We start from the raw sequence: 17,568 nt of genomic DNA, 5'->3' as shown, positions 1-17,568 counted from the left end.
GAAGTTTTAAAGTGTTTTATTCATTCCTTCTCACAATTCATCATTGATAGAACTTTTTCCTTAATGCAACACACCTGATCAGACACAGGACTCAATAGTGTCCTGTATCGGCCAACTACTTCAATAAGCATAAACTCAGGATATACCTGCACCAATCAAATAGCACTATATACATATGCAATTCAATACCAACAACAATCTACTGTTTGGTTCCCTTTTTATTAGCAAATAGCAAAAAAAAAAAAAGGCTTTGTTCACGTTCTAACAAGGTGCTCTGTTGATTCAGTGTATTACAATCATTTCAGAAGACACTTTTTAAAACAAAATTCCTCAAAACATCTCCCATTGACTTTGAAATACTTGGCAATTTTTGTCTTTTTTTCTTCTTCTGAAAACTCAAGCGTGGACAAAACCCACTTCAACAAAAATCAAGTAGACGCTTGGTCAAGGCCATTTCTACCACTGAGAGCAAAACTCTCAGGCTAAGGTTAAAGGCAAGCGAAGCAACATTAATTAGAGCCTTATAATAGGAGATACATGGTCAGTGTATTACATATGATGTATTCCACTTAATCAGGTGGAAGCCTATGCAGTTAATTAATTCATTCAAAGTGGCTTAATCCTCTAATACACACTGCATACGCTTTGTACACTGGAGGAGATGAATAGCAAACAGACACACCATAATGATGTTTAACATCAAAATAAACCAAAAATAATCAAGCTATTGCACAGGTACCCAGATAATCAACTTTGCAAAAAAAGCAAATGTTGGATGTTTTCACACATATACCCACACATGCACACCAAGCTGGTATTTACAGCACAGAATGGCATCATGAACAGCAATAAAATACAGTAAGACAAACGGGAAAATGAGCTTTTTAGGTGATAAGTGATAAGTTTCAATAGGTGTCTAACGGTTACCGTCTCTATGGTTTAAAAGGAAAACATGACAGCTCGGTAACATTGTGGCTGATATAAGTTTTCTCATTCATGTGGATGAGGCAAGTCAGAGTGAATAGTTTGAGGCTCAAACTTTGGCAAGAATCGGCTGCGACTAGTTCCAGTGCTCCGATTTTCATGTGCACAATCTTTGTCATGCATCGACACTCAAAAAATAAATACAATCATGACACCGGTTGTGTCCAAACCATGACAAACGCTGTGAACTGTCATCCAGTGCAACTTAGTTACTGAAGAAGCATCGTTATTGCACATGCTCGTACGAGAAGCCCCCTGGGGAGTGAGTACGACCTGGTTCCTCTGGCACACGCAGCTCCCAGTTTCTGTGATTTTGCAAACTTTGGGGTCATTAAAAATGAGGCGTGGGACTTTGCTGTAGCATCACTCAACAACAAATAATCTTAGCTATTGGCTTTCTCCACAACAACAGCAAGCACACATCGTACACAGTACATTCCTCCGGCATGTCTAACGAGAGATTGTTGATGTCACTTTTCTTTGCATTGCATTTGTAAAAATTCAAAATTACTGCCACAAGGAGGCAAGTTGCATTTCAGTGGCAGCTTTAGGGGAAATGAATTTGTCTTTGAGTGAACCGTTCGATCGCCCACAAACTGATGGGACTTTACATGTATGCGTCTGTGTGCAGAGTACATCTCAAAAGCCATTTTAAACGTGCGCAAACCCTCTTTCTCTACAGGCTGTCTGGCTCTGTGTGGGCGCAGATCAGATGAGAATCTGTATCTGAAATATATCAGAGACCAACAATAAATGTGTGCAATCCTTGAACCAGAGCTAAAGGCATCTTCGGGACTGTAGGACGCACATCCCCGAAACCATCAGAAGCACTTTTCAATCAGCCCCTCAATCTTACACACAGCAAGCAAATTGCTGACTGTTTCACTCAAAGACAACAACAGAGGTGAATAGGGGTGAGGGGAGGGCCAAGGTGCAGCTTATACTCTGACTGTATTGTCCAGACGAACAAGGGGTGCTTGGATGGAGAAAAGTGGGCAGGGTCAAATGGGAAGAAGTATGTGATGAGGAAGGGTCTGTTTAAGCAGAGAAGTCAGACATGGGAGCACTTAGGTTGGTGCTTTGGAAGTCTAAAGTAGACAATGGCTGCTGCGCTTCCTTGTTGCCAGACGCTGAGTAGCTTCTGCTCCGGTGATTCCAGGAAAGCCGTTGCTCATCAGGACACCGCAATCAGGAGGCCGTGCTCTGGCAACACCTCCAAGCTCCTCAGCTGGGGACGACAAGAAAACCCAAGCACGTTCAAAGATCAGAGCTTGTAAAAAGTGTCAGGAAAATGGTGCGAAATTAAAGAGGTAGTTTGACACTTTCAGCAACATGTTTACTTTGTTTTTAAGAGCTAAATGAAAAGCGTTGGCAACTTTTATGCTGGATAATTTGTCTACCTTTTTCTTTCAAGTATAAGTCGTTTTAAAATGGCTGCTACTGTTCCCCAAGTTGGATGTTCAATAATTCCCTTTGCAAAGCTTGTTTGGAAAGCATTTATTATGCTATCATAAACTTTGCTATCACAAAATTTATGATAGCATCAGTAAGAGTCGGTAGGTTGCCGGTTCAAACCCCCTTACCAGCTGGTGGTGGTACAGCCTCACTTGTGTAACTGGAACTACAGCATCACTTCTGTAACTCTGCTCCAGGGCAACTGTGGCTAGAATGTAGCTCACCACCATCAGCGTGTGAATGACTGATTGTAGTGTAAATGGCTTTGGAGTCCTCGAACTTAATAAAGCGCAATTTATTTACCCATAAGAGTCAAAGTGAGAACATGTTACTTCCAAAATGTCAAACTGCTCATTTCAAATGAAACCCAACAGCAAGAAGTGGTCTGCAGTTCGGACTGTGACATTTGTCAGAATAACTTTCAAAAACAGAACAACTTGCAGATGACGAGCTGAGAATGAGTGATTAGAAGAAAAGCAATGCTTTCACACAGTTAGCATAGCATTCACTCACAGTGCTGTAGTTGTATGGTTATGGTGTAATATATCTATGGTGTAAAGCAATTCAGGGTTTTATATACAGTAGCTCCTCATTTCTGCTGAGATTTTCTTATGTCTGTCTGACACTGATCCATGAAACTAAGGCAGCACACACACAAACACACACACTGTGAATACAGGTTGATTTATATGTATTGCAGGCTTTATAAAAACCTTGTGAACCCTTCTACAAAGCTATTATTATTCTTTTAAAGTTTTGTGAAAGTAGGAGGTGTTTTAGACCAATCAATCATTTATTGGCATCACTGGTAAAAAAATTAAGAGCCTTAAAATAAATTCATCTTTTTTATAGTAGAAAATGTTGCGGTGATTAATTTTACGATTTGAGATTATCCTACTATCCTTTTCCTGCAATGAAAGATATATTAATTTTGTGGCTTTTTTCGCATAAGGAGTACCAATAACAGAGGCTGAGCAAATCATGGTTATGGAAGCATTATGTGAAGAAATATGTCATAACAACTTAACGTCCAATATCTCTTTTATACTAGTTGTGTGATACAAAATAATAAAGAGCATAGTCTATAAAAAAAGATGGTAAAAATACAGTTCTGAGTTTGTAGGATGTGAAACAGTGATGTCATTAGGAACCAAAATGGGCAGCTCCAGTTCCTAGAATCGCCTTTGCCAGAACAAGAACTCCATAAACCATCATCTTTGAGATAATGAAAAGTGGAAAGCCTGGGGTGGCATGTACCCGTGTGGCACACCACAAGATGTCAGACAATTACCAGCAGGAGGAGAGGAGGGGGAGGAGCTTAGAGAGGAGAGCCTCAGCTCGTTCTTCTGAGGGATTATATAGGGGGAGAAAGGAGGAGAGACAAATTCAGAATGAAGGAACAAGGAGACAGTAGTGATGACTTTGTAACACACATTTCAGACACATCAGACATAATAAGTAACCCTGATCACCACACAAGAAAAACATGGAGCACAAATAGATAATCTAATGTTTCTAAGAGAATAAGAGCGTGGTTACCTCTAAATTAGTCCTAGCTTTTTTCAGCACATCGCGAGTCCTTGATACTGCAAAAACAAAACAAAACAAAAAAAAAATTAGTTCAAGCACATCTAAAGATGAACAGCTTAACCTTTGACATTACAATCACAAATTTACATGTATCGTATTGGGATTTTATACAATATTCCAACACAAAGTAGTACACAATGTGAAAAGGAAGGATAATACTGTAACTCAACGTTTTATAAATAAGAATATGAAAACAGTGGCACACATTTGCATTTAGTCTGCCACAATCAAAATACTGTAGGATAAACTTTCACTTCACTTACAGCTGCAAGTCCTTTGGGGTATTGATGTGCTTGTTTTTCCATAAAAACTACAATATATATATATTTTTTTCTTTTTGGAAAAGCAGCATAAGCCCAGTCAGGTTGAATGGAGAGCAGCTATGAATGGAGATTTTCAAGTTCCAACAGATTCTGAATCAAATTTATTTCTAGACTTTGACTAGGGCATTTTTAACATAAACATGTTTAAATCTGAACCATTCAGATCTGTTGTTGTCATGCTTTAAGGTGAACATCCTCCCCAGTCTCAAGTCTCTTCCTTTGTGTTTAACTCCGTCCATCTTCCACTAAACTCTGACCAGCTTCCCTGTGCCTGCTGAAAAAAAGCATCACCACAGTATAATGCTGCCACCACCATGTTTTGCAGATCTGAATCTGAATTTAATGTTGGATACCATGAAGTGACAAACAGATTAATTTATTGAACATACTTCTTTCATTAAAACTTATTAGGTCTCTTATCCACCTTTTTTTTTTTGCACATAGATGTACTTAAAAACTCACACTGATTGACTATGAAGTGCTCCATGCTCTCCTTGGTGCGGCTGGTGCTCCTAAGTCTTTGTACTGTGCCTTTAAGAACTTCTTCCTGCTCAGATATACGCAGCTTCAGGGACAAAATCTCCTCCTGCAGGCACTGCTCCTACATATACACACACACACACCCACACACACACACACACACACAAAATACTTTTAACATGTTTGATTAACCGTCAGTAAATTAATTTAATATATGTTCATGTTTCTCAGACCTTCTTAAGGTTTTGGATGGAGGGATCTGTGTTAGGAAGAGCTGCTCTCCAGAACATCTTCAGTAGAGACATGGCCTCCTCCAAGATCTGCCTCAGAGTCTTGGTGTTGGACAGAAGACTCTTTACACATCCATAGTCCACGGCCTGCAAACGCACCTCGTTTAGTTAGGAGTATTTCACAGTTTTAACATGACAGTGCGAGTCAGTGGTGAACACAGACCAGGTCGCTGCCCTCTATCTGTTTGCCCTCCAGCAGCGGTGGGGTGAGGCAGGCCTGCAAGGTGGCCTCCATGCGCTGGACGAGGCTTCGGCCCTCCAGGACCTGCTGCTGCAAAGCGCTGAAGTCATCCACGTGGCCAATGGCGTGGCGACCGTTACGGTTTGCAAACGACCCATCTGGTGCCTCCCCTTCCAGTTCCGAGTGAGGGTCAAGAGAGTCTGCCGGAGAAATTGAGGTGCGTTAGATTATCTGCAGGCTGTCATGAGAATTTGTTTTCTTTTTAATGGAAAAGAGAATTAGTAGAGCTTAGATTTGATCAAAACTATACAGAAACAGGCAGATAAAAGTAAAACAAAGAGTTATTGTTATTATTTTTAATAAAGCATGCATAAACCGCTGTAATGCAGGAGCGGTTGAGGTCACACCATTAGCAGGGCTATGGCTGTCATCCAGGTCTGAGTAGGGAGGACCAGGAGATCCACAGTTAAACAAACCGATGTCCCTGACTGGTGGAGATGGCGCTGGGTCTGTGGAGCACACAGACACACAGAGGAGGCTTGGACACACTGCAGTCCACACACCACAGCACGCCGAGCATCACGAGCAAGTTGCTACATTTAGAAAGCTTGGTCTCACCGTGCAGCAGTTGTCGTCTGTAGAAGGTTTCCCTCTGAGGGCTGGCGGTCAGCGCAGACAGAGACGGAGCCCGCGGTGACCCCACGCCTAACTTCTGCTCCAGCTGCTTGTGGAGCTCCAGCTGTTTGAGAGCGCTGTTTTCCTGGACGCTGCTCTGCAGCTGGGCCCGCAGACTCCTGACCTCCCCCAGCAGCTCCCCCAGCTCCACTGGGAAGCCCGCCACCTCACACAGAAACCCTGAACAGGAAATATACAGGAAAAAGCTCTGGATGTGGGGCTTGGAGTCGATCTTCAAGGTGTCGTTCTGGTATTATCCTAATTTATTTAAAGTGCCTGGCAAAAATAATTTTGAATTTGCCAGGCATAAACTTTGTTCGAATTTGTGTAATAACTTTGAATCTTCAGTGTATTTTGTGTGGTTTTTATGTGGTCGACTAACACAGGGTAACAGATAAATCTAAAGTGGGAGGAAAATGATTGATATAAACTCTAAAAATCTTTATGTAAGAGTTGCAAGAAGGCAGTCATTGTTGTCATATATTCATAGGCTAGAGTGGCCCAGTCAAGGTCTGGACCTAAAGCCAAGTGAAAATCTGTGGAAGACTTTAAAAGAAATGCTCACCTGATCAACAGTTTTGATTCTACTTACAATGTACTGTATGTGACTAAGTATAAAGGGGGCTGAATACGTGAAAATGCGTTGGTCTACTAGTAAAATCGTTTTCACTTCAGGTTTTATTGGAGTCTTAATCTAATCAGATTTTTTGACCCTCTCTAGGCATTTTGGGAGTTGGTATAGTTGTGCCAGAAATGCCTCGGCTAAGTATCGTGTAAAATCGAGATAATAATGTGGCAAAATATAAAATAAAGCATAAGTTGTAATTAATCACCCTACTACTAGATGGAGCCAACAAAGGGACATTTACAATAAACTGTAGATAGACATTCAAATGTCCTTAATAAAATGTAGGTAAAAATGACAGACTGACCTTTGTTAGCCTTGGTGCTGGAGCACACTCGATCATAAACATGCAGTTCGCTCTGCAGCGAGTGGATCAGTTCTCTGGTCTCACTCAGCTGTTGCTGCAGCAGAGTCGTCTCGTGCTGGAGCCTGTTGAGGTGAAGTTTTATAATTCATAAAAGCAACACAAACACAACGAGAGAACCGGTGTGGGAAGCGACAGCAACCTGTTGGTTTTGTCCTGGTTGGCCTGTCGCTCCTGCCTCAGAGCGTGAATCTGCTGCCCCTGGTCCTGAGTGTGAGCCTGCAGGCGCCGCAGCTCCTCCTTCCACTGCTCGGCCTCCAGCTCGGCCTGCTTCAGGCGGGTTCTGGCTGCAAACACGGCCTCCCGCAGCTGCACCACCTCCTCATTTGTGTCTGAAGGCAAGAACACCCGGTAGCTTTATGGGAACAATTTGTGAAATTAAAATTAATTGTGTTGTTTGGAAGCTTCTCAATGATGTGTACCTGTGCTGGCCTGTAGGCGAGACTGCAGACTAAGATTTTCCTCTTTCAGGACCCTGATTTCACTAGAAAGCTGGGTGACTGTGTCAAGTCCCTGAATGTAGATGTTTGTTGGTGGTCCTGAAAGGCAAAGATGATTATTCTCATTAAATTTGAAGAAAGATGCTTCCGACGTATCCTGCTCATGCTTTACCTCCATCCCGCCCAGTGGAGGCCAGTTTATCTTCCAGCTGCTGCCTGAGCCTCTCATTGGTCCTGATCGACTCCTCCAAGCGCTGACGGAGACATCTCACCTCTCGGAGGTGCTCCTCGATCAAATTTACTCCTGCAGACAAGCAGCACATCAGCGTTGTTTCTCCCTCCAGGATGACGAAGCCCATGATACAGGGTTCACGCCACTTACGCTTTTTCAGCGCCTTGTCACAACACAACCAACATTTTTTGTTTGTTTAATTGAAATTACATGTGATAGACAAACAAAAATAAATAAACATTTGAAAACTTTGGCGTGAGTGTGTATGTGGAGCCCTGTAAACATTTACACCTTTCTCTACAGAGAGCCCAGCAAATCTTTCTTGGGTTTTATCGCTGCCATATTTACGTGTCAAAAGAAGAATTTATGCTCATTCTGCAAACTCATTCTCAGTTGGATTTAATTTCAGAGTCTGCATCCCCACAGCATGATGCTGCCATAACCGTGTCTAACAGTGAGGAGGATGTGTTCCGTTTTGGTGCGAACAGAGAACTTTCTTCTGTTGGTCGATCACCTAAAATGACTGAAAACTCAGAGTCAGATTTTCCAGGATGTGGGCTGGAGACCGTTCTGATGCCCTATTCACTAAAGAAAAATTATTTTGCTAATGCAAATTACAGAACATTAACATGTAGTTCTATACATAACTAATTATGAAATGATGATACCAACTGATGATGGTAGGTTTAATACGTCCCTTGACCAGTAACACCATGTTGTGCCTCCCAAAAATGACAATAGCTTCCTCATTTTCAAATACTTGAGTATTGTTTATATGAATTAAAATCCAGAGGTATTACTACTGCTTTCCTGATATGAGCAGGTGACTCTTGTATAAAATACAATGTTTGCAAGATTCATTAAAAAAATAAAAATCTGTGGACCCACTCAAAAAAGCGTGGTCCTGGGCTACTGCTACTGTAAGTCGTTTCTAAAGTCTAGCCCAGACCAAAACTGCGTTAAAGTTCCTGTTTATCAAGTAACAAATAGTGAAAAAAGTTGTTTTTCCATACTATTGCCTCACCTGTTTGGCTGCTTGCTGTTTGGTTTCCAGAAAAGGTCCCAGTTGGCTGAACTAAGTTGTCCATGTCCCACAGAGGCTGTCCTCTCAAAAGACCTGAGTCAGATTTAACGGAGTGGCACTCAGGGATGCCACCTAGCTGGTAGTGTTGAAAGGCATGATGGGATAGCTGGTTGTAGCTCGAGAGGTCGTGCTGGTTATGAGGGCCAGGCGAAAGGCCGAACAGGGTCTTGTCCTGGGGAACAGGGAATCCTGTAATCAGACACATGTGGACAGGAAGAGAAGAGTGAGAAAGAGGCAGAGTGAAAATGTCCAAATCCAAAACATTTAACTCATGTCACACTCTCTGTGGCCCCTCACCCCTGTTCTGCTCATGCATCTGTCTGTAGAGCATGTCCAGCTCTGGGCGAACAGCGGCAACAGACAGGGCCCTGGGCCGGGGGTTAGAAATGACTTCATAACCCCAGACGTCAGGGCCGGAGGACACAAAGAGGGAGGAGATGGGTGCACTGAAAGGGGCTGGTGGAGAATGACAGGAAATTAAACATACCAAACAAAAAAGAAGAATTTATTTTATTTTTCTTTTGCGGTGACTCCCGTACCTCTACCTGCAGGAGTGTTCAGACCTACAGCGGCAGAGCAAAGCATGTTGGGACAGCTGTTGGAAGCCTTGAGGAGGCCACGAAGAGGTGGGAGAGATGGACGGACTAGGAGAGGGTGTATGGAAGATGAAGGGACAGAACGATGCGTATCGCAGGCAGAAAGAACAAGTCAGTTTAAGAGTTTAAGAATACCGTCTGGTTGTGACGAGTGGCCTTGCTGCCGGAGCTGTTGCTCCTCCGGAAACTCTGTGGCTGCCATGTCTGAGCACAGCTCCAAGTCTTCGTTGCTTTGGTACTCATCAGACACCATGGAGGTCCTGTCCGATTGGTCGGTGGTCTCAGAGAGGGCGTGGCAGCTGGACGGAGTCTCAGGACGTTGGTGGAGTTTGGTGTGGAGTGACTCAATGAGTTTATCTTTCTGCTGTAGCTCCTTACTCAGCCTGCAAGAAAAAAATCAGGACTTATAGTCAAAGCCAGTTACTGGTTATTCATTCAACTAAAGTATCTGGAATAACCAAGGAGAGCGGATTAACTTTTAGTCACCTTCAGCAACCATGTGGTTTCTCATTGTGTTACATGACAGCAACTTAACGGGGGACACGAGAAAGGACTGTGCAAAGTTAACGAGCTAAAGCTGGTGACCTTACAGGAGGTCAACAAATCACAGAGCTGTGAGTTATTCTTTATAGTGTTAAGGAAAATGATTATTTTAGTGCTAAAATACTTACAACATGTGTAAAGGAATATTAAGCATTCTTATTTGAAAAACAGGTTTTGTGGGACCCAGAGAGAGGCCCAAGGAGACAAGCAGACGCCTTCCACTGTCTGCTTAAGAGCACACAAGAGCACACAAAAGCCATAAAATTAGCATCTCCGTGGAAACGGCAGCTGGAATGTGGGAGGAAGAAACTCCAGGGGAGTCGGCGAGATTTATATCAGGACTTCGGTGCTGGGGACATTCGTGCGTGGTACGCACAGGATTAAGGGGTTTCCCTCCGGCTTGGTTTGACAGAGAACAGATCACCTTTGAGCTGAGCTATAAGGAGGGGAGTTTCCGGGGTTTCTCTGGGGCCGAAACAGGTCTCTGATTGGTTGAACAACAGAACGCCTTCTTTGCATATATTAAAGTGAGGAAACACCTACTCAGTATAAAGTACATGTAACGCTAAAACAGAGAGAGTTTTTTCCATTTTTCTCCACGTGGGCGCCTTTGTCTGTCTCTGTGTTTGTGTGTGTCTGTCTCCCTTGTGTGTCTGTTATTTTGTGATAAAATGCATATCTCTGTACCTCTGCAGCTTTGTTAACTGATTCATGCGTTGCTTTGTATGAATTAAACTCTGTGATCTGTGACGTCAACACGCCTTGTTTAGTTTCGTTTTACAGCTGCCCCGCTGCTCGCCGAGAGGATCCGGCTGTTTAAGGAAGATACGAGCCAAACGTTTTGTTCAAAGTTTTAATAAATAATTATTCCTTTACAATAGCTTTCTGAAATAATATTGAAAAGCTGAAAAAGTTAAAATTATAAAGCAGGGTGCACAAATCAAAGACCAGGTGTAATCAGTCCAAATAAAGTTTTTACTTGTTCCGAATAAAAAAATGGTCCTACTACTAATAAACATTAAAATACATCTTTTTGTGTGTTGTCGCAATTTTTGTGAATGTTTTATGAATCTGTAAGTATTTCTGTTCAGTGCTGAGTCATCCAGCTCAGGTCAGTCGAAGTAAAGCAGCTGGTCTAAATGAACTTTTCCAGAAGAATGATCAAATATTCACCCTGAGTTCTGCCAAGATTTCACTGATGACAGAAAAAAGCTTGTGCTTATTCTGGAAAATGACTGAAGTTACACCAAATATAGTGGAGTGATGTTATTTTTTTTTTTGCATGTGTAACTTTTACCCTTTTTGGATCAGAGAAAATCTGCAGTAATTGAAAATGGTGCAACAAATTTTATATCTTTAAACTTCACTGAAGTTGAAAAAGAGTGACGTGATTGCATCATCAAAACCACAAAATTCAATGTAGTTTCCCAGGTGATGATGAATGGATACAAACTTCTGACAAGTGCTGTGCACATTCACACACACACAATAGGACTGAAATATGAAAATCGATGAAATGACGCACCTTAAGGCAAGCAGCTCATGGCCTGTTTTCTCACTATGGTTCTCGGTCCCCTCACCTATGATTAGGAATCAGGAAAGTTGGAACACATTAAAGGAGCAAAAACTGCAAGGGATAAAAGTAAATATGGTTCCCCTGCTTGGATATCTGACAGAAAGGTTCTTCTTACGTCCACTTATCTTGGTGAGCACTCTCTGAGCCAGGGCGCTGCTCTGAGCCAGCTGCTCCCTGAAGCTCTGACCCATGTAGTAATCAACGTCGTTGGCCCGCAGGAGCTCTTCAAAAGACTGAAGACAGTTAGAGAGCGAATATGAAACCATAAACATGAAGTCTTCTCTCTGCCCCATGTTGTAGAAGATGGAAGAAATTTGCCAGAAACATAGGAAGCTGCAGCACCTTGGTAGTGTCCCCCAGGTGTTGTGTCAGGATGTGGCAGACCCCCTGGCCCTCTCTCATCCTCTGCCTGAGGTGGGACAGCTCACGAGCCTGAGCCTGGATCAGAGAGTTGTACTTTCTAAGGAGAGGAAGAGACGCCCGAAGGTTTGAAGTAAACCGCTGTGTGAATAGAGATAATAGTTTTCTGAGTCTTATGACTGAACTCATGAGCATCTGCTGATAAACTCTAGAGAATAGAGAAAGTGCATCTGCCCAAGTGAATATGTTGTTCTCACTGTAAGAACTTTTCCCTACTTCAGTCTATGTCTTCTCACCCAGGCCAGGTGGCACATTTCCCCTCTTCTGGTTGACCTTTGCCCTGTGCAGCAGTGGTTTTCAGCTGAGCCTCAAGCGACGCGACTCGCTCCATGAGCTCCTGCAGCTCCCTGCTGTGCCTGGAGCTGGAGCGGACTCCCTGCGTGTCTGACATCCATCCTTCATCTTCCTCCGCTGCACTGGGGCCTTCCGACCTCTCAAACGCCCAGTTGACCTAAAAGGTGGGCATCAAACGGAGCAGCTAGTAGGGGGGGGACTGCAAAATATCATTCAGGGAAAGCTCCTTACGTCCACTTACGTCCTTTGGTCAGTCTGTGTTCTCAGTCCGAGCATCAAACCATTAGAATTAAGAGACATCACATCATTGAACTGTTTTAGAAAATCACTTAAACAATAACTAATCAAAACTGCATTCATGTTTTAAGTGAATGTCTATGAATTACAAATGTTTTAAATCGTTTTTTGTTGTTGTTTTTACTTGAGTGAAGTTGGTTCCTCCCACCTTCTTCAAATTAAATAACATTGGTGTGAAATGTTTGTGCAGCAAAAATATTTGCTCAGTGATATTCATAAATGTCTCCAAAGGTCATCAAAGGTCAACTTACTCATCTACATTTACAAAATCAAATGAAATATGGTGTCAGTCAACTATGTTATGTTTGTGCAACAAAAACGTTTGTTTAATATTCACAATTTTTTTTACTTTTATGTGTTTTCCAGCATGAGGACCAAATCTGCTTCTCCTCACCCACATGAACAAAATCAAGCAAAATCCTGCAGGGTGATGTGTTGGTCACCTTGCGTGGCGTGCGCTCCAGGCTGGAGGCGTAGTCGCTGGTGGCGGACAGCGAGCGGACGCGCAGCTGCAGTCCGCGGATCACCTTGTGGCAGCGGGTCAGCTGGGAGCGCAGATCCTGGATCAGATGCTGGAGAGACGCAGACTCGTCCCCTGGGTTGTAAGCCCCTCTCTTCACACTACAGTTCACGGCGTACCAGCTGCCACCTGCACCCTCACAGTCCTGAGGCTGGGACAGCGACGTGCACATCTCCAAGTCGTCAAACTCTGATCGGATCACAGAGGACGAGGCGTAATGAAGCCCAACAAATCAGGAAGGGTTGAGAAAGAACATTTTGGCCTCAGAGAAGCCAGGTCTGTGTGGATCACCTGGACTGCTGGCGTCTTCTCTCTCGGCTTCGTTCTCACTGCGGCCGCAGGTCTCGTAGCCGAGATCCTGGAGATCCACCTGCACCTGCTTACTGGCCTGCTGCACGGACGTTTCTGCTGCATTAACACAGGTACAGTCATAAGCTGATTGTGTTTTTCAGCATAAGATCATCTTCCATGCAGGTGGTGTCACAGACGGACACCAGGGGGTGCTAGATCACCTGCCCTTCTCCCTCTGGATGAAACGTCCCCTTCAGAAAAAGTTCTCTCTTACAGTGTTGTGTGGTTTTAAATAAACCTCACACTATTAAGGCAGTTGGCGGTTCCAAGTGCCACACAATGTGCCCTTTTTTTTTATATTTGCACACCTGCTCCGCAAAATGTGCGCGCATGCCACTGTGCTTATGACAAACTCACTTAGCAGATCTCTGTAGTCCTTGAGCTGCTCGGCCTGAGCATGGACGGTGGCTTCGGACACCATCAGCCTCTCTTTCAGCTCTCTGTTCTCCTGCAGGCTCAGGGTCAGGTCAGAGCGAAGACGAGCCGCCTGCTCACGGAGACCCTCCTCTATATCCTGCCAAATTGCTCCCACCTCACTGCTACTGCTGGACTCCACCGTCTGCAACAGGACGGAGATTCAGCAACAGAACAGGTTCAGATATGCAGACTACGGACGACATTAATAGCTGGCTGTCTACAACAAATGATGACCAAAAGTGACTGAAAATTGAAAATGTATACGTAAACAATTTCTTAAAATTTATGAACTTGAACTCTTTTGAAAAGCAGAATTGGCCAGAAATGTACACGGTAAACGACTAAATGGTTAAATGCAAGCCTGACGGGGCAAGTTGCTTCTTTTGCCACACTTTTCTGTTTTTTATTTGTTAAAAAAATATAAAAGTGATGCATCTTTTCCCTCACAGTTTTATGCTGGTTAGTGTTGGTTACATAAGATTAAAATAAAATAAAAGGAAGTTAGTGACTTTAAAGGGGCAAGACTTAAAAAAGTTCACAGGGTGTGAAAACTTTTCCAGTACCCTGTGAATACAAACATATTTAGTAGTGACCTGAACCACTGGAGAAAATAGGATTATGAGTTTTACTAGGTACATAAAATCCCATTTGTGATTGTGTTGGATTACAAATTCAATAGCAATTGCTGTTAAAGTAAATGTGAATAACATATTACCGTCTCAGCCTGTTTGGACTTCAGGTCCAGCGAGCTCGGCCTCATGCAGTGCCTCTTCCCCGACTCGGTGCTCAGGCCGACACTCGAGGGACCTCGCTTCCCCGACACCACTGGAGATGATTCAAACTCTTCATCGTCCTCCTCGGCACTGCTCCTCTCCCTCTCCTCTCGTCGGCTCAGTTTAGTCTCCGCGTTCCTCCTCTGCCCCCCAGCTCTCAGACACCCCCGACTTTCTCTCAGAGCCTCATTCTCCTGCTGCAACCTCTGCAAGGCACTCCTACAACAAATTAAAAAAAAAACACAAAGCCATCAGAGAAAAAGATGATGAATCCACACAGAGGAAGAGGAAAGTAAAATAAAAAAGTTTCAGGAAATCTGAGGAGATTCTGAAATATACACCTCATGTCAGATAAAGACGCGTATCCATCCTCTTCCAGCTGCGACTGCACTTCTTCAAGCTGAACATCTAGAGTCCTCTTGGCTTCTTCAAGCTGCTTTAGGTGGTGTACCGTCTCCTCTACCAGTCGCCGGGACTCATCACCTGCTCTTTGAGGCTTTGCTGAGGCCTAACAAGACAGGAAAACTTCCATTTTGTTCTCATCACAAACAGAAAAGGCACATTTTTTTTTTTGAAAGGAGTGAAACTGGGCTTTTACCTGAGTGGAGTCCAGGCTGTTATCCTCCTCCTCTATGCTGTCAGTGAACTCCTCTCTGCTGCCGTCTTCATCGTCTTCCTCCTCCTCCTCCTCTGAGCTGAACTCTGGAAGCACAATAACCATGTAAGGACAACATCCACTTCCTCTGGTTCTGTTATGTAATTATACGTTTTTATTTCTGTTCTTTGTTTTGCTCCTGCACCACCGCTCCATTCCACAGACGTCTCAACTCTAAACCACCTCACTGGAAGTCATGGGATTGAAGGGAAATGTTATGCCATGTTTTGTTAGCCTGCCAGAAAAACACTCACTCTGAATGAATGTGTGGATGTGCTTATGAGACCAACGTTAGAATCAACACAGACTCATATAGATTTGGACGTCTGTGCTCACTGCTCACCACATTTAATGGCTTTGCTTACATTTTTACTGAAGCATTGTGGGTAATAATCCATGAGTAAGAGAGGAACTGGAGAAGACTTTTGCTTTGCAGGAAACAGAGGTTCAGTGGAAAGTGACTCAGCAGGAACTTTAAAGGGAAATAGATGCACTCACTCGTTCCTACTGACAAAACAGACTCACACGTCACGAAATGTCCAGTGAGAGTCATGTTTGTTTTTAGTCATTGAGCATTTTAGAGTGATTTATCAAATCACTTAATATCAGAAAAAGTTAGTTTCTTTATCTGTAAATAAGTGTAAGGAGAGTGTTTGTGTTGCTAACGACAGGGCAGCCAACTCTCACAGCCAAATAGGGTGTTTATTGATTGAACAACGCGCTGTGTGCGCTGACAAGTGCTGAATGTGGGACTCTGTTGATGCTGTGGTTCCACAGACTCTGTGTATTTAGTTCATACAAGTTTTTATAGCAAAGAAATGATCACTTCTATTATATTATCAAAGATTCTATAAAAATCAGGAATAACATTATGACTACCAACCTAATAAGTCACTCTCAGTCCAAGCATCAAAGTCTTTAATAATTGTTCATTTAAAATAATCTTTTATTTCTTGCTGTAAGTTAGCTTTGTCATATTCCAAGCATACCAATTTATATGCACTAGAAACTAAATCAAAAACATACTTTAGATTTTGTGTTTTTTGGACCACAGCCTTTCCTCCTCACTTACATCTGCCCCTGAATATGTTCTTCCTTGGATTATTATTTTTGAATAGTCTACAGACTGGGACCACGCCACCAGAGCTGCAGTATTAGAGAGCCTTTGAGTTGTCAAACTCGATCACATCCTCCCCTTCCCTGCTTTTCCTGATTTGAGGGCAAAATATTAACTTGTTGCTTGTTACATTCCAATCAAGGGATAACTAGTTGTTCTCAGTGGTCATAATTTTATGCCTGATGTGTGTATATATATCCCTTATTTGCATAATGGGAATATGAAACAGGGTGTTAAAATCAGAACGGTCATGCAAACAGGACAACCATGCCAGTTTCATGCACCAGGAAGCAAAGAGATGGAGGGAAGTCTAATTCGGACAAGAACGCATTTTCATTTAGTGTTCATGGATCTATCTTTTTTCTTTTACAAAAATAAAACAGAATTCAGAAAACCTGATTCAGCTGTAAGATTTCAAAAAGAAAATCACTTCGAGGTTGGATCTAAGGAGGGGTAATCAAGGACCATTTTGTGGATTTATCTTTTGGCATGTAGCATTTTTATGACAACTTTCTAATTGAACACAATAAAAATAAGTCAATACCAGAGGTCCTTTTGACAAAAAACAGTACATTTATTTGTATTGCATTTATGAAAAAAAAGAAAAAAGTTGACATTTATTCCACCTCTGAGGAAAGATGAGGTTTCCTGGATTATGTCCTCTACCGATATTAATTTCTAACGGGCAAGCAACGTTTCACATCTGGATATTTCTCACTACAACACAGAACTGATAAGCACATGTTGCAAAATGATGCATTTATTAAAATAGTGACATTGCTTTTCTATATGAAGCAGTACCTACCATCTTATATTTCATAGGTTTCATCTGTTTTCGTGCACACCTGTTAGACTAAAATAAAAATTAAAAAAACTGGAGCGAAGCAGGTTTTACGTTACAGAGCGCTGGGGGAAAAAAGCTGAAGCTTTAGGTTAACCCTCAAGAGTTGAAATCCTACGCCATCTTTGTTAAATGCAAACACACAAATGACATAAAACAAACGATGGATGGTGAGACGTTTCACTGTAAGGCGCGAGATTGAGAGTCTCCACAGGACGAAACTTCACTGTGTAACAGCACAGCCGGCGAGACACGGCAATGCAGAGCAGGCAGTTATCAGAAACAATGGAAAACACATCCACACAATGATCACAGAATATATATATATATATAGATATAGATAAAAACTCTGAGGTGCACATTTTTTGTTTCAGTGTTTCAGAGAGGTTAATGTGAACAGAGCTTGTTCTGTGAGTAGAGCTGGTGCTGACTGGGCAGAGCTGCC

At 42.7% G+C, this 17,568-nt stretch overlaps 1 protein-coding gene across 9 annotated transcripts in view; it reads right to left on the bottom strand.

The window, feature by feature from the left end:
* Positions 1 to 17,568, bottom strand: part of LOC114146408 (myomegalin) — a 46,656-nt gene continuing 29,088 nt past the window's right edge. For 2 of the 9 annotated variants that reach the window (XM_028020410.1, XM_028020401.1), the window contains 26 exons: positions 15,109 to 15,212; positions 14,852 to 15,018; positions 14,453 to 14,729; positions 13,678 to 13,879; positions 13,261 to 13,377; positions 12,893 to 13,158; positions 12,095 to 12,309; positions 11,781 to 11,898; positions 11,554 to 11,671; positions 11,388 to 11,442; positions 9,455 to 9,702; positions 9,263 to 9,367; positions 9,021 to 9,179; positions 8,664 to 8,912; positions 7,580 to 7,711; positions 7,390 to 7,506; positions 7,110 to 7,299; positions 6,911 to 7,032; positions 5,922 to 6,158; positions 5,711 to 5,812; positions 5,286 to 5,506; positions 5,066 to 5,209; positions 4,815 to 4,953; positions 3,979 to 4,025; positions 3,731 to 3,785; positions 1 to 2,212 (listed from right to left, as the gene is read on the bottom strand). In XM_028020410.1, coding sequence (XP_027876211.1) covers positions 2,073 to 2,212; positions 3,731 to 3,785; positions 3,979 to 4,025; positions 4,815 to 4,953; positions 5,066 to 5,209; positions 5,286 to 5,506; positions 5,711 to 5,812; positions 5,922 to 6,158; positions 6,911 to 7,032; positions 7,110 to 7,299; positions 7,390 to 7,506; positions 7,580 to 7,711; positions 8,664 to 8,912; positions 9,021 to 9,179; positions 9,263 to 9,367; positions 9,455 to 9,702; positions 11,388 to 11,442; positions 11,554 to 11,671; positions 11,781 to 11,898; positions 12,095 to 12,309; positions 12,893 to 13,158; positions 13,261 to 13,377; positions 13,678 to 13,879; positions 14,453 to 14,729; positions 14,852 to 15,018; positions 15,109 to 15,212 — 4,046 coding nt within the window. In that variant the 3' untranslated portion in view covers positions 1 to 2,072. Of the gene's footprint in view, positions 2,213 to 3,696; positions 3,786 to 3,978; positions 4,026 to 4,814; positions 4,954 to 5,065; positions 5,210 to 5,285; positions 5,507 to 5,710; positions 5,813 to 5,921; positions 6,159 to 6,910; positions 7,033 to 7,109; positions 7,300 to 7,389; positions 7,507 to 7,579; positions 7,712 to 8,663; positions 8,913 to 9,020; positions 9,180 to 9,262; positions 9,368 to 9,454; positions 9,703 to 11,387; positions 11,443 to 11,553; positions 11,672 to 11,780; positions 11,899 to 12,094; positions 12,310 to 12,892; positions 13,159 to 13,260; positions 13,378 to 13,677; positions 13,880 to 14,452; positions 14,730 to 14,851; positions 15,019 to 15,108; positions 15,213 to 17,568 lie in introns of all 9 variants that reach the window. The other 7 variants (XM_028020403.1, XM_028020402.1, XM_028020404.1 and 4 more) reach the window with 7 other exon arrangements.

The sequence above is a fragment of the Xiphophorus couchianus genome, chromosome 6 (genome assembly GCF_001444195.1).
Source record: "Xiphophorus couchianus chromosome 6, X_couchianus-1.0, whole genome shotgun sequence".
NCBI classification, from domain to species: domain Eukaryota; kingdom Metazoa; phylum Chordata; class Actinopteri; order Cyprinodontiformes; family Poeciliidae; genus Xiphophorus; species Xiphophorus couchianus.
This window is presented reverse-complemented; position numbering and strand designations above follow the sequence as displayed.